Source organism: Perissodus microlepis, chromosome 8 (genome assembly GCF_051167445.1).
Source record: "Perissodus microlepis isolate ML-2025 ecotype Zambia chromosome 8, ASM5116744v1, whole genome shotgun sequence".
NCBI classification, from domain to species: Eukaryota; Metazoa; Chordata; class Actinopteri; order Cichliformes; family Cichlidae; genus Perissodus; species Perissodus microlepis.
The window spans coordinates 19,459,038-19,485,592 of record NC_140468.1 but is presented as its reverse complement, the minus strand read 5'-3'; the positions used below and the strand labels follow the sequence as shown (position 1 = coordinate 19,485,592).

The 26,555-nt window shown below is 39.0% G+C and overlaps 1 protein-coding gene and 2 long non-coding RNA genes across 3 annotated transcripts; 2 read left to right on the top strand and 1 right to left on the bottom strand.

Annotated features, from left to right (window-relative positions):
• Nucleotides 1-35: 35 nt before the first annotated feature.
• On the bottom strand, nucleotides 36-21,846 carry LOC146381876 (cilia- and flagella-associated protein 337). Its single transcript, XM_084938047.1, has 18 exons — nucleotides 20,988-21,846; nucleotides 19,833-20,070; nucleotides 19,493-19,639; nucleotides 15,122-15,244; nucleotides 14,872-15,043; nucleotides 14,741-14,787; nucleotides 14,502-14,654; nucleotides 14,167-14,355; nucleotides 12,438-12,629; nucleotides 11,852-12,319; nucleotides 11,597-11,746; nucleotides 8,709-8,893; nucleotides 8,049-8,188; nucleotides 7,236-7,384; nucleotides 6,947-7,158; nucleotides 3,464-3,594; nucleotides 2,810-2,862; nucleotides 36-2,681 (listed from the first exon to the last, which is right to left on the bottom strand). The coding sequence occupies exons 1-18, from the start codon at nucleotides 21,056-21,058 to the stop codon at nucleotides 2,592-2,594; spliced, it is 2,910 nt and encodes a 969-aa protein (XP_084794173.1). The 5' UTR covers nucleotides 21,059-21,846; the 3' UTR covers nucleotides 36-2,591.
• LOC146381878 (uncharacterized) lies at nucleotides 9,181-11,113 on the top strand. The gene is made up of 3 exons (XR_014801183.1): nucleotides 9,181-9,406; nucleotides 9,979-10,056; nucleotides 10,324-11,113. It is a non-coding gene; the product is annotated as an uncharacterized LOC146381878 (long non-coding RNA).
• Nucleotides 11,142-12,233, top strand: LOC146381877 (uncharacterized). The gene is made up of 3 exons (XR_014801184.1): nucleotides 11,142-11,715; nucleotides 11,984-12,052; nucleotides 12,131-12,233. It is a non-coding gene; the product is annotated as an uncharacterized LOC146381877 (long non-coding RNA).
• Nucleotides 21,847-26,555: the final 4,709 nt, after the last annotated feature.

Genomic DNA, 26,555 nt, shown 5'->3' with positions numbered 1-26,555 from the left:
CACGTTTGAATCTCTTTCTACATCTGACTCACTTTTTTCTTTCAGACGCTGCACGCTGAGCTTTGAGCTACCAGTCAAATTTTGATAAAACACACAGCCGATTGTGGGCAAATCTTCAATAAAGCCTCCTGGAAAAGGAATGAGTGAAAGAAAAGAAGAAAAAATCAAAACCAGACTTTTCAATATCAGAAAACACAAATATAAGACTTCACAGATCGATATCGTGAAGACATTTTTCAGCATTCTTAATTCAGATCACAAATAAAGACGTTAGATTAATCAGTGCAGGGCTCCTTCTTCTTGACCTCTCAACGGTCAGTCCACATGAACTGAACTGGCAGCTACAGGAAAAAACATCCTCCATGTCTAGGCCACAAATGCACAATGTGGTAGTTTTATGAAAGGGACAGGGCTGGCAGAAGAAGAAGAGGGCAAGAGAGGATGAAGAAGATCAACAGAGGGAGAAAAGCAAGAAAATCAGAAAAGACAAATTTCTCACCAGATGCATCCTAAATAGAGTAGCAGAACTCATTTCTTGCTTCTGTTTCCGTCCCATTTTACTTTCCCATCAATCAAGCTCTTTTGGAAAACTTTAGACTGACTTCGGTTAAAAAGGAGGTGAAACCGAGCTGTCGCATTCCTGCAAAATTGATCGAGTCTTTTATAGCTGCATGTGCTGACCAGTGCTGACCAGTATATCTGTGTTGTCCAGAAACCTAGACTACAAAGCTAGTATTACACAGTAGCTGTGATCTATAATATACCCCATTTTATTGTCTGTTTTGCTCTACATGGAACCATAATTTACACATTGTGTTCAATGCAACTTGAAACTAGCAAATGAAAGCACAACATAATTAGAGAAACATGAACAGTGGGTGCATTTTTTCATAAACTTCAAGACAATTAGCAAGAAGAGGAGTCGCCCGCTGCTGGACAACAAATGCACGTTTATGCCACTTCCACTGGCCTTACTTTTCAGATCCGGAAGCCTTGTCTGTCCACCTGCTGTAATATAAATTAATACAAATATCTAGTCATCACATGGCAGCAACTTTTTGCATTTAAGCATGTAGACATGGTCAAGACAACATACTGAAATTCAAACCGAGCATCAGACTGGAGAGGAAAGGTGATTTAAGTGAATATAAACATGGCATGGTTGTTTGTGCCAGACAGGCTGCTCTGAGTGTTTCAGAAACTACTGATCTACTGGGAGTTTCCAACACAACCATCTCTCAGGTTTACAGAGGATGCTTCAAGAAAGAGAAAATATCCATTTAGCGACACTTGATGTCCTGTTGATGCAGGATCAGAGGACAATAGCCAGACTTCTTCAAGCTGATAAGACGGCAACAGTAACTCAAAAAAATTTTTGGTCCCTCTTGGTCCAATATCCTCCATATTATTGCTGAACACGGTCATCTCTTTATGATCACAGAGTAGCCATCTTCTCCAGGCTGTTTCCAGCAGGATAACATGTCATGTCAGTTCACATCATCTCAAACTGGTTTCTTGAATGTGACAGTCAGTTCACTGTACTTAAATGGCTTCCACACTTACCAGATCCAGTCCAACAGAGCACCTTTAGGATGTGGTGGAACAGGAGGTGCTATCGTGTTGATATGGACAAAAATCTCAGAGGAATGTTTCCAGCACCCTGTTGAATTGCAGCAGTTCTGAAGGCAAAACGGGTCCAACCCAGTACTAGCAAGGTGTATTTAATAAAATGCCCTATGAGTGTATATTCGCATTTTCCAAAAAGCAAGCTACACGTGACATGGGCGAGGGTGGTGGTCATATTGCCATGACAACAAGAAGCAACAGCCAGGCGTGATTAATGAATGGTCAAATAATTGTAAAATATAGGAACCCAGGGTTTGAACATATTTTATATCTGTATTTTGAACATTGTCCCATTTAAAAACAAAAACAAATGCAGTACTATGAATGTTTTCCAGGTGGGAGTGTTTAAAAATTTCCAGCATTTAAACTATATCATGTATTCTTTCTTCTTTATGACTGCTGCCTTTCACCACACCATGAGGTTTGGCTGCTGTGAAGAACTACACACTTTGACATGGTTGGACAGGGCATCATTTGTCCTCATTCTAGTCTAGTATACCAAACTATTTTTACCATAAAGACTGGAAAAAAACAAACAAACCCTCAAACAAAACACCAGCAGTTTTCTAGTAATTCCTCAACCAGGGTAAAGATCACCCAGCTGATGTGTTAACTAGTGAGCATTATTGGTTCATTGAGCACATTTTATAGCTTAATATTTTTAGAATAGCAATGGACAATATTAATCTTCTCATGGAACATTTGGCAACAATGAATTTCCAAAAATGTGGAACTATTCTTGTAAGTTCGATTTGCAGAATCTTTGGCATTTGTCTGGGACAGAGTGGATAGAAAAAGGATGAAAAAGATGAGTTATTTCTTACTGCAGACACAAGACACCAACAGAACATAAAAGAAGGTATTCATGAAGCCAGCAGGAGCAGAAGAGAAGGGATAAGATCAAGTAATCAGCACAAATCTCACCAGCAGGACCACCTGAGTCTGAAGAGACAAGAAACAGCCAATCAGCAGCGATCGCTGTGGTCGATGTCCTCAAAGAGTCCTCTCCTCTCGTAACACAAAGCTACTGTCTGGCAGAGGTCCTCACATGAATACTGAGACACGCATAGACAGGTACAGATGGAGGATGAAAAACTGTTTGCATGAGGGAGGGGTAGCTAAACAATAGAGCTAAATATGACAAATGCACTCAACAGCAGCTGATGTTGTGCTCCCAGGTTACCATAGGTTGCTGAGGTTGCTCGTGGTCATTCACTCCTGCTTGGGTGGATGAAGCTGAAAGAGGATGGATGACAAAAGACAAAGAAAAGTGCGTAAAAGCATACACGTGTATGTCTCCCTGGGTGTGTGTGCAGAAAAAGCACAGCTAATCGCTTATTTTGGCAAGTCCTGAGTAATGGCAGACTGTGAGAGGAAAGTGTAGGAAACGTCTTGCAGATACACACCCTCACACACCAACCTTGAGTATTTGTGGGTTTTTTAAAGAAAAAACATTCTGGCCTGTGTGTCTAAAGGAGAACATTGCCCAAATGTTCCAGAGCCGGGCTCCAAACTTTGCAGGAGGAGAATGTGAAGAATGCTCTGACTCTTCTCTTCATAATGTGGAGAAATTGGACATGATAGAATCTGAGTATCAGGTTAGATTAGCTTAGAAGGTCATCCTGACCTGCACTGTTTAACCCCTTTTTATGAACATTGTCAGCAGCAGCTGTGCAAACTCACATATGTGTGCAGAAGGTTATCTGATGAAATGGCTAATTACTGGAAGGGGTAGCCAAATGTTACTGGAAACGGCCTTGATTGTGTGTGTGTGTGGTGTGTGTGTGTGTGTGTGTGTGTGTGTGTGTGGTGTGTGTGTGTGTGTGTGTGTGTTTACCTTCAGAACACCATTCTTCCTGTGAAGTCTGATCGCGGCTAGTAGGGTCAGGTACTTGACTTTGGACGTCACTGGCTTCCATATTTTCACCTTCAGTCCTCCTCTCTTCTCTCAGATTGTTCCGTGTATTCCTGAGAGTGTCAGAGCAAAACAATACCAGTGTTTACTTGAGATATGGGTTTGCCAATTTCATGCACGTCAAGCTCCTGATAGACAAGACATGGGTCAGTGATCCTTTTGGATGAAGATTTGTCACAGAGGCCGATATCTGTGAGGATGTTTGTTGTTAGATTTGATTCAAACCAGAGCTGTTACTGCTTAGGTTCTCTGTGGTGAAGCATTTGAGTACTCTGTGTGCTCCTTCTGTGTGTGCGTGTGTCTGTGTGTGTGTTTGTGCGTGCGCTGCTTTAGTGGATGAGTTAAAACTGACATAATGACTTCAACATATGCAAGATTTCAACTTCACAACTTTACAAGCTAATAAGTGCCGGCAGAGCATTTTTATTGTGATAAGCAGCTGACATTAGTGGTAAAATCAGGCTAAAGATACTTTAAAAGTTAATTGGTATCATCTGTGACGCAGTTACATACATGAAAAACTGCTATAATGTGAAGTTACGATGTTTACACTTGCTGTGTCAGATATAAAAGATGAATTCTCAAAGTCACAATAACTGAGTGACAATTTAGGGAGCCAGCGTTTGATTTATGGCTGCACAGTAAAAATGCCCTAAAGAGTTGTTTTGAATTCGGTTGTTCAAAGGATGGTGCCTTATGTCAGTAGTTGTCACTTCTGTACATGTTTATAATCATTGCTGAGGTGGGTACTACATTTTAAAAATCCAACTCTATTAATTAGTGCTATAAAGGTTTAGTCAGCTAAGATGACTCGAATGGAAGAAAACGGTTTCCTAGGTCTCAGTCTGTGCTGCTATATGCATAGTATGACCTACACTGTGATTGAATGAGGTATGGTGTGTTGCATTACTTCCTCGTTGAGCTTGCTGGGCTGGAATGATGGAAAAATCCTGGTCATACTGCTGGGTTAAAAACTGGTAAGCAAACATGTAAGCTGCTTTGTGAACCTGCCCTTACAACCAGAGTATGTTAAAGGACACTTGCGTGTTGTCTAGTGCTCTGTGGGTTGCTGATTAAACCACCCACAGAATTTGAAGCCAAAGTGGCAGCAGCAGAGAGTGGTGAAGTGCCATCCATACAAAGAGTATAACTGACAACAAGCTGCATGAATGAGTGCTAAAACTCAGAACGGAGTTATTATTTTCCACTTCAGGTTCTGTTGTATCAAAGTTAATGGGCTTTTATTATTATTATTATTATTATTATTATTATTATTAATTTCTCTGTCTGAAATAAGGTCTGTCTTTAATAAAAATTTAGGAGATTTTCCAATTTTGTCCTATAATATAAAATCTATAAAAACAAAACAAACACAATTTTAAATCTTTTACACTTCCCAAACCTGTAGTTTGCTAAAAAAAAAAAAAGAAAAAAGAAAAAAAAAAAGTGGCTAAATGAGGCTATGGATGTTATTAGGCCTATTAAACATCATCGCAGTCATTGACTATATATAAAAGATGGCCACATGGTAAGTTATTACTTAATGTTATAGTAGCAAGCTGCTACATAAATTGCACAATGCACATACGCAAATAATTATTAGTAATTACTGCTATGATGAGCATTTCCTCTGTCACGTGTTGGTTTTCTGGATGTGATTAGAAAGGGCGGGTGTAACTGTGGAACTCTACGCTCATTGGCCCTGGTATATGTGTCTGTGCATGCTTTGTAAACACAGTACTATTTTCAATCACAACGATTGACAAGCAAGAAGCTAGTACTGTGTTTACAAAGCAAGTTTTTTTGGTTTTGTTTTGTTTTTTTATTCAATGTGACCCAAAATTAGTGACTGAACCTTTCTAGAAAATAATCCACAAAGGTCAAGACATAAAGCTATTTTCCCATTGATTCTGTTTTTTGCAACCACATCTAATAGTTGGTCTTCAGACAGACCTGGAAGTTACATCCAGGTTTTATATTGTCGGTGGTCACTACTTATCACTAAAAGTGGCCTCACTCCTAACCCCACTCCCCCCACCCCTTGGATCTTATAAAGGTGAAAAAAAAACAACAACAAAAGGCTGTGAGCTTGTTTGTTTCTACTGTTGGAGCAACTGCAAGTTTTACTGCATCCAAGATTTTTTTTATCTCCAGATGAGCTTATTTATAGCCTAATATTGGTGATAATTCATAAAGATGATCTTGTTGTAAATGTCACAAACTTCACATAAAGCTTATTCTAAATTCAAAAACCTATGAAAAAGTCTCCTTTTTTATATGAAACAATGACTAATGAAAAAAACCCATCATCCCTGCAGCACTCTATTTACACTTTGGCTCTGTCACTCTCTTCCTCACACAGACATTAAATGTACACTCTCCATAAGTTAAACAATACTGTTGTCATGATTTTGCTCCTCGGTGAGGTTTATGCAGACATTTATTTATATTTCTAAGCATGTGCTGACTCTGTCTTTAACTTTAACTGTGCTTTTTCCATCCCCTGAAATTAAATTATTCCTGACAGCTCTCTCCTTCATGGTCCATGTTACCCAGCATGTGACAGAAATACAGAGAGCAAAGATGTGAGCCAAGCCAGAGTTTACGACCTTTAACCAAAATGAAGTTTTTATTAAAGACTCAAATGTTTGTGGAACAGTGAGGGAAGTTTATTTTGGAGAACATGTTCAATCATGACGTACATTTCTTACATTTCATACTTATATTAGATTTGGTACAAACCCTTCACTGTTGATATTATCACTTATTGGACTTGTCTTCTGTTTGATACTGGCAGCTTTAATTTGCCACTCTTCTAGTTGTTGATAGTCTTGAATGATCTAATCTCAAAAGACTGCCATGTTTGCAAGCCTCATCTTGAAACTTGGCATGTATAATAAAAATTGTGCTTCAAATTATTATGTGTGCAATCACTTTTAGCATTTATTGCCTCTAATGAACAAGGAGTGACGTTTTGGCTCAATTTTATTTTCTCTCTACTGACCTCTTCCCTCGTGTGTATTAAACACATTTCTGTCAAGACCACTAGTCACAATAAAAATGTTATTTCCATCTACAGCTGTTTATATCTGGAAGTACGGCCCTCTGCTGGGACCTTCCACCATACCATGCACAAGCATGGAAAGATGCAGAAATGAGCAGGGGCATGGGAATGCACGGTAGACCTGACATTGATTAAGTTGGATACAGCATGAACAGCATGAAATGGAGGAGGTGGGTTGCAAAGCAGATTGCAGAGGAAGCAAGCCAAAATAACTCAAATAGCAGATCCAGAACCATCATCCAAAAATGCTCTCTGTAATTCTTTATGTGTTTTTTTTTTTAATAATTAATGAAGGTAACGTGCTGAGAGATGTTAAAATAGACACAAGCCAGCTTACCTACCTATGATAAGTTCCTGGGTCAGCGATATTCCACGTCACCTCTTGCCCAAAAAACCCCACATGATTGCCGTCCTCTGTCCATAGTCCAGCTGAACCATCAACTGATGCTGTCAGGACAAACAGTCTGTCAAACACTTCAAGGACTTCCACACATATCAAAGCCCTTTTGTGAGCCCTCCATGATTGCAGCAGTGGAGGTTGTTCACAAGTTGCCTGTATGAAGAAAAATATGTCAAGTATATGGGGATGTGAGGTGCAGTGCACCAGGTGCAATCTTATTCCCAGCACACCTCAGGTTGGATGTCCACTGCAAAGGAAGAAATGTCCCAAATCTGAAGTGAGCCCGTTGTGTCACCTGAGACCAGAATGGTGTTTTTAGACTGATCTGAGTTCAGGCTAAGCACACGCTCACCTGGCTGCTCTGGAGCGTAGAAATGACCTGGAGGGAAAAAACACAGAAAAAAAAGTACAATCTAAAAGAAATTTGCTTGTAACAATAGGCTTGGATATATCTTTATAGGCAGTTAAAAAGTCTGCTGGTTCACTCAAAACTGCATGCAAGCAAATCTATTTATATTCTGTTTTTGTACCATTTTCAAGAATTCTTTCTTCACTTCAATAACAAAAGTACTTCTGAGACAAACTGCAAACCCTTCAACAGATTTTAGTTGTCACCTGCATTCCTCTTATGTCATGATTTCAAATCCCCCTTTCTGCTGGAAGCATGCACAGACACATAGATACATATATAAATCTATACAGACATACAGTTCACTCACATGCACTCATGCAAGCCTGTACCCATATGCAGTGGTTACAGTGCATGAATCCCACACCACTAAACACAGATGGGATCTGGAAAGAGACATAGTTGTGGGCTGCCAGGAATGGTACCGGCTGGCAGCCAAGTCGACAGTTCAGCCTAACTGTCACTGCCTGCACGGGCTGTTTGTAAATCCTTCTTATGGGAGGAGGAGAATTAGAAGTGATGGATGATTAAGAGTTTTTATCTTAGATTAATGTTTTCTAGTGCAGCATCTTTTTTTTTTAAAGGACCTCACATCAATCTCTTCTTTAAGCTTTTTCTTGTGCATCCCACTCACCATAACTGTGATTCTCATCAGTGATGCTCCAAAAGCACAGCCAACCACCCTGGGATGACACTAGGACACCCTTGTTTCTTAATTGTTTCCTGCCAGCTCGATGCTGAAGGAACAAGATGCTATCCACGGGGAGAGCTGACCTGGACGCACGCAAGCAGAAAGAAAACCACAATCATGAATATGTCACTATCAGCTAAGGATGCAAGATACTTGACTTCATTTACTCATCATTTAATTAACTGTCAGGAAAATTTCATGAGAAATTAGTTTGATTATGTCTTCGTTACTTTAATTACTTTTATACCTTTATCATTCATGCATGATGATAAAAGGAATACCTTTTTTGAGTTCTGACATTTTACATCTATTTGATATTTCAATAATAATCTGCATGTTATTTAAACATTTGTTAATCTAAGCTTTTATTGTGTGTTATCGTCAATAAAGACTGCAGAGAGCCAAAGATAAATAATTTTTTACCACGCCAGCAACAAAATTTGATCTGGGATACAAGAAACATGATGTAAATTAGTAGATAAATCATTAGTAAACTGATCCATGCTGATTTGTTTCGTGTCAAAACCTGCAAGTCATACACATCAAGTTTAATAGTAAACCCTCACTGACTGCAAGACAGCACTCGGAGCTGCATCTCCTTACCGTGCCTGCGTCCCTCTCTGCAGGTGGAGCATCGGTCCTTGTGTCTCCATGCTCCAGATCACTACCTCTCCATCATAACTGGCTGTAGCAACAATGCTCAGAGCGGAGCACTGACACACAGCCAAGATGTCTGATTTGTGGACACCGCTGGACTTCCAGGACGTGTCTGCTCTCACCTTCAAGTCCTTCAGTGCACGAGTAAAAGAAAAACAAAGCACAGCTTAGTGCACAAGCATTTTAGTTTAAATGATGATAACTATGTGCTTATAAACTGTGTTTATAAATGAGGTGAAATAACCTGTAATTGTCTCTTCTGTAGAAGCTCTACTTACTTCCCCAGGTTGCTCATAAAAAAGTGTACCATGTTGCAGTAGACTTTTTTTAAACAAATTATGGATGTGTTAAGAATCAGAACTTACCAGGGTCGTATATAACGTATGCATATATATAAGTGCAATTTACTGATTTGTGATTGCCCCTCTAGGTTTTGGAAATGAAAAAAATATATAACGAAACAGACAAGCTAAGTTCTGCTTAAGCGAGGGACTTTACAGTGAGAAACATTATGTAACTGGGCGGAGGAAAGGAAAAAAGCAGCATTAAGAATCTGCTGCAGAAGCATAAATACTCAGTGCTACTACTGTTCGCTTTAACAGATGACTCCAATCACAGAGCAGATGGCAGCTGAAGGTTGAAAGGTAAAATGTAACACAAGAATTTGAAGCTTGAGAATAATGTGCAAATGCAGACTGTTATATATTTATACACTGAGACCTGTGCAGCAGCATGCATAGCTGTAGGTGGATGTGGGTTTGTATTTATGCGCTGAAAAGACTTTAGAGGCTTTCTTCACTACTGACAGGAAAACACAAGACTTCTGAATTATTATACTGAATATGATGGGACAAGTTAAGTATTACTATTGGAGGAAATATTTTCTGAGCCTAATTTGGACCACAGTCTTCTTAAGCCCAAGTTGTTGTTGGCATTCTTAAGAAAAACACTTAAATGTTTTCTGAGTCTGTACTAGATTAGTCACTATGGTGACAGCCGTTTGTGTAGGACTCATCACGCTGCTTTTAACATCTGGGGAAGAAATTGTAGTAAAGAAAAAAAATATGTCAAGGCTAAAACTCTGTGAGACTAATTTTATAGCATCTTAATATATCTGAGCTTCTTGGGTGGACTGCATTACCCAGAATCACCTGTCAATCAAAAGTTTATGTAATGCATTTAATACTTTGTTATGTTGTTCTTTCTTGACCCACAGCTAATGAATTTTTTTCACTGCCTTTCCAATCTGAGAACCAGCAGCTACCGTCAGATGACTAAGAGTGTGGAGATGAAGGTCAGTGTTACAAATGCAGGTAAATTTAAAAAGCAAATATAATATATAAAGTTAATCATTATCAAATTATAGCAAAATAGTTCTGAGAACACATTTTAGCGTGTCTTTTGCTGCCTATGGAGGTTCTCAGTCATCCAGATCACAGTAGTTTTGAGAGCTTGAAAAGCAAAAAGCAAATGGACATTTTTAGGTTTGTAAAGTCGTTCCAGCTAACAGCACTTCCCCACGTGCTTCAACTATTTTTCTTTTTTTTTCTTTTGTCCCTAGCTGGCGGTCGGCGGGGAAGGTCGTCCACAAAGCCAATACGTCGCTGTGGGTGCCGCAGGGTTTCCATCTTTGTCAGTGATGCACTTCCAGGACTTGCGATCTGGCCTTGACCTTTGCTTGCTTGAGGGTTAGACGTCATTGTTGAAGATCGTCTTCAGTTTGCTTGATCCAAGTCTTCTTGGGAGCGTCATGCTTGATTCCCTAGTGGGTGGCCAAACCATTGCAGTCGTCGCTTCTGGATCAGCTCTTCCATCTAGGGCTGATGGTGACATTGACTACGCATCGTGCTGTTGCTGAGACGGTCACGGGGGGACACCCGGAGAATCTGATGCAAACAGTGCACGTGGAAGACCTCAAGCTTGTTGAGGTCGTGCTTGAGGATGACCCAGGTCTCGGATCCATAGAGAAGAATGGGCAATACTAGTGTGCGGTACAGTGGAATTTTGGTGATGAGGGTAACGTTTGTCTTACGTGCTTCATCTACCACACCTTACCTATGTTTCTATATATTCATACAAGCAGCATAAGATATAGGACATTCTGCCTTCTTCTTTCAAACTCTCAATGCTTGTTGTTCTTTACGGGACTGTTTATCTGCACTTAACCAATGCCTGATCAAACCTGATTGGTCAATACTGCAAGCCAAAACAGAAAAGTTCCAGTAGCTCACATTCTGCTGTTTGCCTACAAATTCAGCGTGTTCCTGTGACGATTAGACATTACTGCTTTTGGAAAACTTACAGTTATCCCTGTCAAAACCACAGGCCAGCTGGTTTCTTGCTGTGTTGAATATACACGTTACATATAAGTTAGGTTGAATATAATAATTTTAGGTGCATTTGTGAATGCTTGTCTCTCTTTGCCGTTTGCCTTGTGATTGATTGGTGACCTGTCCAAGGTGTACCTGGCCTCTCTCACCCTATGACACCTGAGATAGGCTCTTTGACCCTGAAACAGTAAAGAAAATGGATGGATGGATGGATGGATGGGTGTTGACTGTATAAATGGCATCCATGGAGCTTTTTTTTAGATAAAAGACAAAAGACAGAGCCGAAAAGGATAGTAAAACCCAGAGTACCAAGTCAATCTTAATTTTAGGATATTTTAGGACGGAAAGATAAACTATAATCCTCCCTGAAAATACTTTTTCTTTCTTCTCTGCAAAACTAGAGCGGGAAGAAAAACATTGTTTTCCAGCCTGGTGTTCAGTAACCCTTAAAACTGTATTTATGTGACACTGTGGATTATAACTTTAACGCACCCTTGATTTTACCTTGTCTCCTGCAATGCTGTACTGAGTGATGCACTGGTTCCACCCCACAGCCAGTAAATGGTTGTCATGGAGGCAGGTCAACCCAGTGACTTCAGAGTTGGTGACGGGCTCCAGCTTGTGTAAGTTTAGGCCATTTAGTAGATTCCACACCTGCTTGGGGAGTGGCCAACACTCTGATTTAAGTATTTTACACATTGATGCATTACAGCCAAATTTCTTTCTCTATATAATAATAAGTAATAAGATGTATTGAACCTTAATAGTGCCATTACGAGCTCCCGTGATTAGTCTTCTGTGAGAGGAGTCCAGTGCCATAGAGGAGAGCACCTCTTCTCCATGAGCATTTAAAATGTAAAGCCGCCTCTTTCCTGTCTCTACATCCCACAGAAAGACTGATGAGTCAGCATGTCCAGTCACCACCTGCCTCAGGGTGGGGTTGTACAAGGCACAGGAGAGGTATGGACCCTGTTTAAATTCTGTCCTGAATTCCTCATCAGTCAACCAACCACCTCCTCCTCTTCTCTTTTCTGACAGATTGAGCACTGCCAGGTAATCTTTGCAGGCCACCACTAAATGAGGTTGCATCTCATCAGGAAGAGGAGGGCTAAGCAACAGGAAGGGGAAATTTCCATGTTCTGGGATGCGACCTGGTTGCAGACAGGGAAACTGCAGACGGAGAACTTTCAAACACTGATGGGTAGCAATGTCCCAAACTCTCAGTTCCTGGCAAAAGAAGACAAATGCATCATCATTAATTCGGACATAAACAAGCTCTACTGGCATATATTCACATAAATTATACAATTATGTATGCATTTATGGTAAATCCTAATTCACTCACAGCATCTCTAGAGTAGCTGAAGATCTGCCCGACATGTTGGTAAATTGCAACATCTAGTACAGTGGTGTGGTGACCCGGCAGTATAGCCACAGGACTTGAAGTAACATATTGTGACCACAGTCTGACTTTTCGGTCAGAGCCTCCTGTAACCATCAACTGTAGGGACGCGTTGTAGTCGAAACACTTGGCTCCCTGACATGAGGCAAAAGCAATAATATCGTATAGTATACGGAAGATGGTGTTTTATGCAGGTGAAAATATAAATGAAGTGGTGGTAAATGCTTCTTTCCTTTCAAAAATACATGACTGAGATTTTTGTTTTACAATGTTCAGACAGTTATTTGGAGAGTAAACCTTGGGTACTCATTCAAAAAGACAAAAAAAAACAACAAAGCCATTGTGAGTGACAGGAAGCATCACCACCCAGTTTTACTCATTTCATAGCAGCCGGTGACACTGTCTGCTTCTACTGGGTGGGACTGAACATTATTAAACAACACATGCTGTGTTTGCTCTTCTAGATAAAACTGGCCAGTTATAACAGCATTTACTACACTGTAACACTGTCACACTAGGACATTTAATACTATATAAAACTCTTTCTCTCTTAAACAGAGTTTATTTTCACATGTCAACCTGCCCTCGTAGGTCTGTGTCACCCAGTCCCCAGTGCTGTGACACACAGGTCTGACTGACCTTGATCCAGATCAGAAGTGAATAACTACGAAAATCCGCCTATTTCCTCTACTTTTCTTTTTCAAAAAATTTGACAGGCGGCTACAGAGATATTTCTGTCATCTGGATATTTTAACATCTTCAATAAATAATATACACAACATGAGAAGTTGATTTGAAGTTGCTGAAATTGTATACAGAGAAATGCCAGCCTTTGGGGACATTTCCTTCTTTCATGTCTAGCATAAGTAGGACAATAATGCAAATATGTAAACTGCAAATTGCAACTTTGCTGTTCTTACTGTTGCTGTGAATGGAGACATGCAATACAATTTACTACTTGTTCTTTGTTCCAAGCTGCACAGTGAAAATTAAACAAAAATGTCACAAACAGGAAAAAGAAGCAATTCACCTTCAAAGTAAAAGTGTGCCTTTTGTTCATACTGGTAATTTAAAAGAAAACTTATAAAATATGAAATAAAGATAAAAGTTTCCCAATCACATGTTCTGGGTGCGTATTTTTTACCGGACCAAAGTGAAACTACATTAAGCTAACATTTTTTGTGTGCAGACCTTTAATCACAGTTCACGTTTGCTACATCGAGCCAAACTGTATTTTGTGTGAACAATAGCCCACAACAGGCAGTGATGTTACCAGATCTTATAAATAAAACAATTCAACTAAAATGTAGAAGGGGAAGGGGAGGATAAGAACACATTTGATTTAATTTCTTCAGGTATAATAAATGTAGCCGTTGAGGCCTGTTATTCAAAATAAAACAGGTAATGTTAATGAGCTTATCTTCTGACAAATCAACGGAGTTGACCCTGGCTTGGCTCACTCTAGCATGTAGAGGCCACATTAAAATGAAAGCTATAGCAACTGTTTTCACTGCAGATGACATATTACATGTTCAGTACTACAATAATTATGAAATATTATAAATAAATAATGCTCACAAAAGTGGTCCAACCTGGTGCTGGCAAAATGTATTTATGAAGTGGCCAATGAGTGTATTATCAGTCAAACTGACCTTGTTACCTTGTTAATTACCTGCTTAAATTTCCAAATGTAAGGCTCCTGCTTCAATGACACATTCATAAAGACCACAGATGTGGTGTTACTTTCTGACGATGTCATGATGACATTGGTACTGGGTTCAAACATTACTCTGGTAATTGGTTCCTGGTGGATGCTGGGGATGTGTTGATAGGACACCATGTCGCTGTGTTCACCAAGATCCTGTGAGGAACGACGGTGAAACAAGAAAAACCAGTGAGGCCAAATGATGTTTAAGGAAAAGTTGTAGTGTAAGCAGCAACTCTTCAAAGCTTCTTGCTTCCATGCTTCTATAACAGAATTCAGTAAATAGAGGAGGGAAAACCTACTTGGAAAAAGATCCTTTGTGGACCTTTGTCTCTCTTTGATGGTTTCTTAAAAAGTCCCTTGGATGAGTTCAGGAACCACATCAGGTGGACTCCTCCTTTTTCATCCCCCAGTAGCAGCAGAGGAGGCTGTTCTAGACTCTTGGAGTGAAAACCCTTTAGATTGAAGTGATGCATTTAGTGCTTTCCAAATGGAGGCATCCAGCTAAAACAGTAACATCTCGTACAAACAGTTGTCCTACCTGCACATCATACCAGTAACACAGACAGGTCGGCACACTGTGAAAACCTGGGAGCAATTATAGGACAAAGAGTTAACAATATTTCCGGGCTTCACGTGGTTTAGTTGGGTTTTCTTAGCAATTAAGAGTACCATATAAGTGAATTTCCTCCAACAAACAGTTTGAAGAAATAGTAACAAAGCGCAAGTCCCTGCAGTCAGTTGCTATGGCAATCTTGTGGACGTTGCCCATGTACACAGCATCGGTGGTCCAACCCCTGAATCTCCTTGTGTTTGCCACTTCCTCTGTTGGGTCTCCAGCAAGCTGGTTTAAATAGAAAAACGTGAGTGAGTGTGCTGTAATTCCACGTGGATATTAAAGTAGCAACATGATGTCACTCACCCCTAAAGTTTTGAGGGTGTGTAGGCTGCTGTTCCAGGCGGTGATCTGACCCCCCTTACTGACGCTAATATAGCGGAGTGGAGGAGGATGGGAAAGAGCAACCACACGAACTGTTGGCTCCCGCTGCAGAGCAATAAGTATGAGACAAGTGTAATCAATTAGAGAAAGGTTACAGGAGGAAAAAAGTAATGGTTGTCGAAAATAACATATAACTCAGGGCAGAAAAATGGAAAAATTAAGATGCTTCATCTTTCATCTATTATAGTAATGGAACACTTTATTCATTATAATTTATAGGAGCAGCTGAGTGCACTCTTTTATACTTACATTGGTTAGATTTAACAGACCCTGATGAACCCTAGAGTTATTAAAAAGGTTTGGCAAACTGCCCTGCTTAACTGCTGCAGGGTGAAATCCAAGTGTAGCAAATGATACTATAATAATATATGAGAATATCTTCACAGGCCAGGTGAAAATAATTAAAATAATGAGTTCCAAGGTCTGTTTAGCTTCTTTAGCCATTTAGTGCAGCCCAGTTAGCCTGTAACCATTATGGCTGAGGCAAGAAAGTCATCACAAATCATGCGTTTCACTACTGTAACCAGTCAAAATGTCTCAAAGGCTACGTTCACACTGCAGGTCTTAATGCTCAATTCCCATTTTTTGATCAAATCCGATTTTTTTGTCTGCTTGTTCACACTACAAATAAAATGTGACAGCAAACGTGCTCTAGTGTGAACCCTCAAAGCGGCCCGCATGTGCAAAAGAAGACGTCACACACAACGTGCTCTGTTTAGACCCAGACCAAACAGTATTGTTTGACTGATGGCCCTTAATATAAAGACTTGTTTCGGACTTTACGTTTCCCAATTTTGCTTTAAGTTATAAAGTTATTTTGTTATTTACAAATGGCCTAATAATGATCCTTATTGCGGTTTTAGAGAGGAGCGGTGCTTCAAAGGATAGTTGCAGATTTCTGTCAGAATCTGCAGATTATACAGTATAGAGATGGCACGATACCACTTTTTTATGTCCGATACCGATATCATAAATTTGGATATCTGCCGATACCGATATGAATCCGATATAGTGTTTTTTAATCAATAAAACTGTTTTTTTAATATCTTGCTGCATTTTGTATAAGTTCATACTCAAGTTTAAATAAACAACAATACTAAAGCTATTCTGTTATACCTGTATGTAAAAAATACACTGCACCCAAAATATTTCATAGTTCAGCAACACTGATCAATCTAATAAACTTAAACCTACTCCATCCTCCCTATTCTGGTATTTTAAAGAGTACTTAGCAGAAATATTAAGCAACCTAACTAATAGGGTTGCAAACTCCCAGCAAAAAAAAAAATAGGGAACCACCCCCCACCCTCCACCTCATGATGCTTAATCGACGTAATCAACTTTAATTTGATGCAGTGTGGAAAAAAAATGCACAGAAATAAATTTTTTTTCAAGAATAATTAAATAGATTCAACATCTTTCTTCAACAGAATTGCAGACTGCACGGATGGTATCTTCCCAAAGGAAAAAGTAGTATAGCTAACTAGGGTATATTAAACTTAACAGTTACTATATACAGTAATGGACTTCTATATATTTTACATAAGATTAAAACTTTGGGTGTAAGATTCAGATAATTATTTATTAAAGGCTAGACATTTTAAATGAGAATAAGAAAGAAAAGTATGTCTTTGTGCCCCCCTTTTCCCTGTTAATGCCCTATCGGCCCCCCTGGCTAAACTTTGCTAGATCCGCCCCTGCACAGTTACCAGCCGTCAGCTGCATAGAAAAGGATCCTGGTCTAGAAAGTAATATTAAATAGATTCTAACAACAGCTTATCAAAGTTAAACGTGCTGCTGTTGTTCAGCCGCTGGTTTCCTCTTTCTGGCACAAGTGGGCCAAAAACAAACAAGAGAGACGGACTCGCGACAGAAAAGCCGATCAGCTGATCATTGATCATTTTCATGATTGAAGTAGCAGCAAGAAGAGGCACTCGCTCCATATATCGGTTGTTAAGCTTAACGCGGGAATGCTTTACAAACATTCAGAGATGAACTTACACACTTGCTTTACTTCTCTCTGGGATCACTTCCTCAGAGATGAAATGCTGGTTTGGTAGCGAGGCTACAAATACACACAGCCGCTCTATCACGTGAGCACACTGCTCCGACGTGCAATGGTTATGAGGCGAGTTACGCCATGTCGCAAGTTTTGTGAGGTGCTTTTTTGATATTTAATGGATCGGATTACATTTTTTATTTCTCTCTGATATCCGATCCAGTAATTTACGTCGGTATCGGACCGATACCGATAGGTAATATCGGATCGGTCCATCTCTAATACAGTACAAATAAAATGTTCACGTTTCTCCAACGTTGTCTTCCCAACAGTTTCACTAACATCTACATGGGATGGCCAGGAAGCGATCATGATGTCTTCTCGGGCGCTTCTCCAGCGCTGATAATTGGCATCTGTCTTGTGTCAGTGACGTAAAAGACGGATTTAATGCGACATGACCATTCAAACAGCAGTCGCTTTCTAAAACATCAGATATGTATCGGATTCAGTACCACATACAAAAGTGACCCAGATCGGATTTGAAAATATCAGATTTGTGCTGTTCACACTGTCATACCATGATCGGATATGGGTCGCATAGGCTCAAAAAAGTCAGATTTAATGCGCTTTCGCCTGCAGTGAACGAAGCCAAAGGGAGCCCTAAGACAATTTTTGGCCACAGAAGAACTCTTTAAGCTAGGCTAACAAGCTAAATAAGCTATAAAAAATATGACCACCTAATACTTTCCTCTGAAGTCAGGTAATAAATTAATACAGTCCAACATTATTATATTCTCTTACCTTTGTTGGTCATCTTCCATGAACAATGGCTCTGTCTTTTTTCGTTGCTAACGCTATAGTTTCTAACTCTATAGTTGCTAACTTTATCTTTGTGCCATTGTTATTTTTACTAGAGACTGTTAGCTTAGCTGAAATGAAGAAAAAGTTTACACAGTTGTCAAGGGACATAAAACCTTTTTTTTTTTTTAAACAAGCTTTAAATAGACAAAAAAGGCGTTGTAGTGTGCTGCAGTGTTGATTTTTTTATTTTTATTTATATGAGTGATAATCTTTATATTGAAAGTAGTAATTTAATTCATCAAATAAATTTTGCTTAAACTAGTTAAACTAGCTTAAAGTAAGTAAAAGTGACTTGCTGTATTGGATTTGCTTGTAAAGAAGCTTGTATATTCATCTCCTACAAATACACAGCATGCTAAAATATTTTGATACATTTTCTACTTTTTTTTTACATGAAAATATAAACAACCTATTAGAAAGCATCAAACGTTTAGGAAATAAATATAGCATTAACATTAGAGAAAGTAGCCTATATTAATAATAGTAGTATATTTGGTATCATATCTATTAATGTATATGTGTATGCCGCTGTCACTCACTATCCTTTACAATGGAGAGGTTAAAACAAGAAGCTAAACGACTCAGCAAAACCAATTTCAAAGAGGAGGACTCAGCTTTTTAAATATCAGAAATAATTTGTATTCATAATTTGATTGTTTAGAACATTTAATTATTTCTTTTTTTTTCTCTTTTTAAATTACATTTTCAAAAAGATTTTGAAAATCTTTTTAAAAAAAAAACTTAATTCTAATTAATTGAAAAATGTTTTCAAAAGAGACTTTTATTGAGTGCTTATTGTTTATTGATTTCCATAAATCAATTTTCCATTTGAATTATTTATTGATCATATAAATATTTTTGTACAATTTTTTTCTTTTCTTTTAAAATATCTGATAGTGACAGATACTTTGAATGTCTAAATATACAACAACAATTTACAATTTAAGTAAGTTGTCATTGATTTTAATATATTTATACTGTACAAATCATTTATTAATGGTTAATTCCATTTCCTCTGTATTTCTTTTTACTGGGTAGTAAAATATAAATGTTCCATTTTGTAATATACTGTTAATCTTAAAAAGTGATTACATATTGTTTTAAGTTTTATGTCCTTTTCCAAATACTAACTTGGAGTCACTGACCATTTACTCTCTATAACTGTTTCTCCTCTAGAGCTACAAAATACTCTAATCCATTTGAGTTTCTCTTCCCCAAGTTAGTTTAAGTCATATTATAATGTTGTTCATTTTAGTATTTGGATAGCAGTTTTGCTTTGAGACTGTTTTTTTTCTGCTGCACTCAGCTTTTGGGAGGTTTTTGAAACTTGAATTCTCTAAATGTTAATTTTGACTAGGTAGTTGCCTAATTCTGGTAAGTAATTAAAAAATGTCTAAAAATCAGACCATCTGACCACGATGCACCAGAGTTACCTTGTTATGAGAGCAGTGTCTAATCTGAGGCTGGGCCTCCAGCAGAGCAGCTGTGGGATTGGAGGCCCGCTGTCGCTCAGTGTACTCCAAAAGCAAGTAGGAACACAGCTGCTGCCATTTTATTTGTCCACTGCAGCTGATATCTACCTAGACATGAAGAATGTAAGAGTCAAGTCAGCAATACACCACTGTTGTCTTTTAATAGGACAGTCACTTCAAACCAGTAATAGACTGACAGGATGCTGTTTTATAAACTTTTTTTTAATCGTGGATTACAATATAACCCGCATCCAGTTTTGTCAAGACTTATATAAAAAAAAAAAACTTTATGACTTTTTACCTCATCAAAGAATCTCTTGCACCACGTGTCCTCAATATTTGGGCCGATGACAGACTTCAGAACGTCCCAAAACTCCTCAAACGCCAATCCACGTTCTTCACTTGTACTTCTATTGCTTCCCTTCAGCTTGTGTTCCTGTGTCTCAAGTCCAGCCTTTGAACAGGTAAAAGCATTTCTCAGAAGCTGTAGGTGCTCTGGGCTCAGTTTCTCTGCAGGACTGACACCGCAGGCTGGATCACTGCAGAAAGCAGCACATCAATGATCAGTGAAACGAAAAAGCAGAAGTAGAATAAAATGTGGAGGACATTGCCAATAAGGCAGCACCCCAGCTTAACTGAGCATAAAAACATGATCATTTCTTAAGCATTAAAGAACTGTTAAGTTCAGTGTCTAACCCCTATTTTATTTTTTATTTCTGATTCTTTATTGAAGCATTACATCACTGACAGCTAGTAAAAAGCTCACTGCAGAATGAATGCAGCACTCCCATGTGGTAGTTTTGATATAACACACTTTTTTTTTTTTCAAATAAAGGGAATAAGTAATGAAAGAATATGCAAAGTTAGGGGGATGTGTTTTTAAGAAAAGCGCTCCCTGCCACCAGCAACTCCCGTGTGGGCCTGTTGCTAAGGGAAACTAACAATAAGTCACATGTCTTACCATTGTGAGGTCTTTTCCTGGTCCATTGGGGCATGCATGAGTGGTCCTTTACATCATACACATTACTTACAATTAGCAAATGGAACAATAAAATAATTAAGTAATAAAGAAGCTGTTGTCTCTGAGTTTAAACTGTGTGTAGTGGATGACAGAGAAATGAATGGAGAAATGTGTGAATTTAAGAAGTTATTTGAAAGTTTGATACCAGTGTTCAGCTTCTATTGACTTTTCATGAATTGTTTGAGGTGGAAAAATGGAATGAAGTACAAATAATGAAAGTTAAAAAAATTTTTGTTTTGTTTTGTTTTTTAGCTTATTAGAAAATATAGGACAGAATCCGATATAAGAATGTGTTAGCAGGCACTACTATCCAGAGGTGACGAAAATCCATATCAATGTGCAAAGTTTATAAAACAGATTTTCTACATGAAGCAATCCCTAATTAAAAATAATCTTTTATGTTTGCCAAGACCAAACAAGGGGAAAAAAACTTACCAAAACCTGCTGTGTGGCACCTCTTTCTCATAAAGTGTCCATTTATTTTTTTTGTTTCTAAAAGTATCCATAGTGATAGCCCGATTCTACCTTTACAGTCTGAACTCCTCCTTAAACTCTTCTTTTATCTGTATTTTATGGTGAGCATGAAAAAAGAAATGAAGAAAGAAGCCAAGACTTCTGTATAAATGAGTTGAGTCGACTCCGCGATCCTGGCTGTGCCTTGAGCCTAACCATGCACAGCCGTTGTTTCTGTCCACTCCTCTCGCTTTTCATGCAGTCCTCAAACAAAGCCTGTTGTCTTCAGACAGGGAAGGAATGTCCACATCCACAGAAGCTATCGTTCGCAAATGTTTGACCACACCGACAAAAGATAGTCAACACATCTCTGAAGAGACTGCCAAGGAGACCTGAGAATTTCCAAAGTCTATTTGGGGCAACAGAGCCACAAACCCCACCGACGTGCCCTCTGCAGGTTAATCATTTAAAGAAGCAAAGTTATTCACCACCAAGAAAAGGCTGAGCTTTCTGAGCTTTATCAAGAATCTATGTATATGGGATATAGTTTCTCCGATCAAGCATAAGTAGGACTGTCCAGAAATCCTAGATATTAAATCAGGAACATCTATATTCATATTTTCAGCTATTCTTACCGTTCTTCAACTGATGTAGTTTAATCATTGCCAGGCAACCAGCAGCAGTTTGCTTCCTTATAATGAGCGATCAAAAGTGCTGTCTTACTATGTTTAATGAATATACTCAAGTCCCAGTGTTTCACAGTCTGCTGAGCAAGTCCTTGAACTTGATCTCCTTTTAGGCTTGCAATGTCATTTAAAGCAACCTTCTTCTATCCCGCTGATAAAAGAGTCAATAACAGTCAAGAAGTCAATAATAACGAATAAGCTCAAAAGTACTGACCCACTGAGTGTTTTATAATGCACGTAAAAAGTAAAAATAAAAGGGGACAAGTGGAAATGATAACACATATGTTAATAATTATATTATTAAGTACCCCCACTTTGGTTTTGGTGTGTCCAGAACAGAGGCGGAGGCAGACATTTGAAACACCCGGGGCTTAGCCCTAAAGAGTAGTATGCATGTGGGATTTGGGGGGGTTAGAAATGACTGAAAGATTAGTAGGCTGTGTTTTGAGTTTTGTTCAAAAAAGAATGACTTCATATAGGGAAAATATATATCACATCTGCAGGACACCTTAAACTAGGTTTTTAATTAAGCAGCAAGGCAGAACAAAGTCAGGGCTGTATCAAGACACGAGGACTAAACCCCAATTCAACCAGACCCAGAACTGATCTGGAATTAAAACAGGACTACAACAGTTCAAAATCAGGACTACTTAGGACTTAACCAAGACAGAACAAGAATCAGAACTAGATGATAGTAGCACTAAAAATCATCATAGACCTGCACTACACTTATTTTTTAATTCTACCAAAGTACACAATTTAGATTGAGAAAAGTTTATATAATTATTTAGCCTTGTTGTGCAAACAAGCCTGCATAACTTAATAAATATAGAATTTGAAAAATAACAAACCTAAAAAGAAACACTAGGTACAAGATACATGAGTACCTATGATACGGTGATACTTTTGGTAAACAACCATTTGACTAACATGTCTGTCTCACCTGCTCTTGTTCCATCTCTGTTATTGTCCTCATTCTCCATCTCCATCTCTGTTCCTCTCTCTCCATCTCTGTTCCTCTCTCTCCCTGTCGTGGGTCCTCTCCTAAACTTCTCCCGAACAAATGCAGGCGTAGTCAGGAAGCATTCAGTGTGGATAGTTTATTCTGCGGGCCTCCCAGATGCACAAAAGATTATTTACAAAGAAAATAGAAAACTAACTTAAGTCAACACAAAACAAACATCTATATACAAAACACAGTCTGCATGTTACCCTCTCTGTAACATCTCACCGAAAAAAAGCCCAGGTAGGCCCTGACAGCCTTCTTTTATACCCCATTGCCCCTCCCACTAGGCGTAATAGTCATCTCTTTATTATTTCTTTTACCAAACACTCTTTTCCCCTCAGCTTATTTCCAGCTGTATTCCTGCAATACATATATATGTATATACAGACATTTATGGCCAATTCCAGGCAGCCTACAGTGTTTCACAATAACAAAAAAACAAACAAAACTAATGCAGTTCACGTGACCTTTAAAGCGCGCGCGAACCCACTATTACTACTACCATCGGCTTGCATAACCACTCGTATAATCGGCAATCACAGCGAGTCTACGCGACCGGCTTTATTAAAGGTAAGCGGGAAAAATATGTTGGCCACCCTCTGCGCCGCTCAAAATATACCTCTCACTAGTGATGGGCAGATGAAGCTTCATGAAGCACTGAAGCTTTTCATCCAATTGGTTCACCCCAGCGCAAAGCTTCTTGAAGCTTCATTTGCTCTAGTAGGACACCTACTGGACGTAAAAATATTAGTTGGCATGAATTTGAAGAGTGTGGCCTTTTGCACACAGCCTGTAAATGTCAACAACAAAAGGAGTGTGTAAAGTATATTTATACTGGCAGTATGGAAAATGATTATTTGGAAATGCTTAAAATGGAAATGATCATTTACTGTGAGGTGAGGTGTGGTTGGGGTGTGGACAGTAGTTGTGCTTTTGTAACGTTGAAGTATGGACAGCTACAGACTGAGGCCTCAGCCCTGCCTGTTCACATTTTATTCTGTAAAAACTAAATTTTCACTGCTTTTATGACCTTTTAGTGGGGAGAACATAGCTAGGATTTAATTATTTAACAAATCTTTTAAATCCTTTGTCCTCCACAATGCTAAATGGCTGGGAGTCCTCAATCACCATGCTAACCAGGTCTTCATCTATTTGAGATTGTTCTCCTGAGGAAAGACAATAAAGACAAAGCACAAATATAAATATCACACACGTAACTTATTACAGTTGTATAATATTGTTATATCATTTAGTAACATTACGGCATGCTATATTATCATGACATTTGATGGCTCACCTGGTCTTGCTCCACAATCGGTGTTCCCCCTATTCTCATGCAAAGCTCTGTAGTGCCTAAGCATGGATGAGGTGTTGTTGTTATATCCCAGCTTCCTGGCACATAGCAAACACTTCACCTTGTACAAAAGTAAAGACAGCTTAACATAAATTGTATCAGTATTATGAAAATACATCTTCTGTAGAAATTTACATACCTTGTTGGGAGGAATAAAATCAAAATGTTCCCACACAGGGGAGGACATCCTCCTCTTCTTAGCCGGCTCCATTCTCTCCTGACTTTCTCTCCTCACGCTCATAAACCTCCAAACTGTCTCCAAACTCTCACTAACCGCAACTCTCCATCAAACACCCACATTTTGAATGAAGTCTGAGGGGTTTATATCGCTGTCATAGCTCGCGGCAAAGTTCGAACCACTTCATGAACCAGTCACGTGGTACAGCCGGGCAGCGAGGCTTCGGACGTCATCATTTTCAGCTCCTCCCATAAATGAAGCAAGCCTCGATACGCTCATCGCGGAAACGCCCCCTCCATTACTCGACACAAGCTTTGAAGCCTCGATACAGAACGTCACATCACTACCTCTCACCCCTTTTTTGTTTACCTGCCCGGTCGACGAAAAGACGCGCAGCCACGGTAATTGTAGAAACTAATGGTGGTGGTGCGTGTATGCGCCCAGATCAGCTGTCTGCGGCCCGGGACGGTGTAACTCCGTCACACTCCCTCTCTGCTCCTCTATCTCCCTCTTTGTGCTGACAATCAAGCCAAACACCAACATCATCAAATATACAGTTGAAACCAGATATTTACATACTCTTCAGATAAAAACACAAACACTTTTTTAATTGTAACATCAAATCAGACTAAATGTTTTTTTTTAGGTTGATAAATATAAAAAACATATTTGTTAACTTTAAGAGTAAAGAGAGAAACTATCTGTATTTCTTAATTGTAAATGGCACCAAATTGTATTCAAAATTGAGCCACACTTATGGAGCTCCACAATTCCTTTCCTGGTGTTTTGGTTGATGTCTCTTGATTTTCCCATTTCAAAGAAACAGGCTCTGTGTTTTGCCTTATATGCATCCACAGGTGTGCCAACAATTTACTCACATGGACTCTACGAACCTATCAGAAGCTTCTTCAGCTCAGAATGGAATCGTCTGGAGTTTTCTTATTAATTAACAATAAACTTAGTGTACATGTAAGTGATAAAAAAATAGACAGCTCTGTCTCTCTTTATTCTGACATTTAACTAATTAAAAAGATATTTCAATATTTATTTATCTAAAACAAAACAAGTTTACTCTAAATTGATGTTGTACAGTAAAAAAATGTTCTTGTGTTTTCCATAAAGTGTATGTAAATATCTGGTTTAAACTGTGAATATACTGCTGTGTATTGAAATTCCTCTTGTTTTGCATAGAAATATACTGAACAATATATATATATATCAATCTTTCGTGATACACCCTCATATTTACATTATTTGTACAGGTCGAATGATTTGCTTTGGTACCTGGTCAAACTTCAGTTCTCCTCTGTCTGCCTGGCTGTGTTTCTCTAACAGCGCACTCGCAGGTAGCAGCTCCCCCCGTCCCCTCGCTCAGTCGCTTAGTGTCTGAGCTTGGATCATACCATAGACCCCGAAAATGGTGCCGCGCTCCCACAATGCATTGCGGCGTGACGTCAACTCCAAAGCCCTATTAGGGACAGTGTGCACTATGTGCTTCGAATATTGTGTGTAGTTTTTTGTTTTATACAGTTGTCAGCCAGGCATCTAACTTCGAAAAAATTACACTCCAAAAGACCCCGGGCTTCTGAAAAAACAACCCGGGCTTAAGCCCAGTGAGCCGCCACCCCACACACACACACACACACACACACACCGCTACGCCACTGGTCCAGAATGAATAACCTGCACAGGCAGAAACTGTTAGAGGAAACATTATGTATATGTATTATATATAATTTAAAATATGATATACTGTTAGTAGATATTATTAAAAACTACCCAGAACTACTCAACCATTGTCTCCCACTCATCCTGTCAGGGAGACTGGAGCTTAACACATTCACACCAATTCAAGAATCTCCAATTAACCCAACCCCACTAACTGCATACCTGCTACCTGTACGCTCCGAAACTTTCAGTTGTACGCCTTGTACCCATAAACCCCTCGGTCGATGGGGTTTATGTACCCATAAACCCCTCGGTCGATGGGGTTTATGGGTACTGTAGTTCCTTTATCTACATGGCTTAAACAACCCGATGTTTTCACTCACTCACTCACACACACACACACACACGCAAGACGTAAGATTCTGAAACTAACACAAACATCGACACGGAGAATTAACTACAAACTTGTAAATAGCAATTTAGACCTCAAAAACACAAATATGGTAGTTAAAGCAATAATTTGAAAAAACCGATAGGACTGACCTATGAAAGCTACTCAGGTACTCACACGTTTTTTTTCAGTTAGGTTAAAATCCATAAATGCATGAAAATTCGTGTCCAATAGACATTTCGTGACTATTTCAGGAACTGCTGGGAG

Bases quoted from the DNA above. Each gene is read 5' to 3' on its own strand.
- LOC146381876 (XM_084938047.1), bottom strand. From the start codon at position 21,058: ATGGATACTTTTAGAAACAAAAAAAATAAATGGACACTTTATGAGAAA. The intron at 8,894-11,596 runs GTAAAATCAAGG...CGTGCACTGAAG, and splicing joins ACAGCATTGCAGGAGACAAG to GACTTGAAGGTGAGAGCAGA. The intron at 3,595-6,946 runs GTAGGTAAGCTG...TGACACTCTCAG, and splicing joins GACCCAGGAACTTATCATAG to GAATACACGGAACAATCTGA.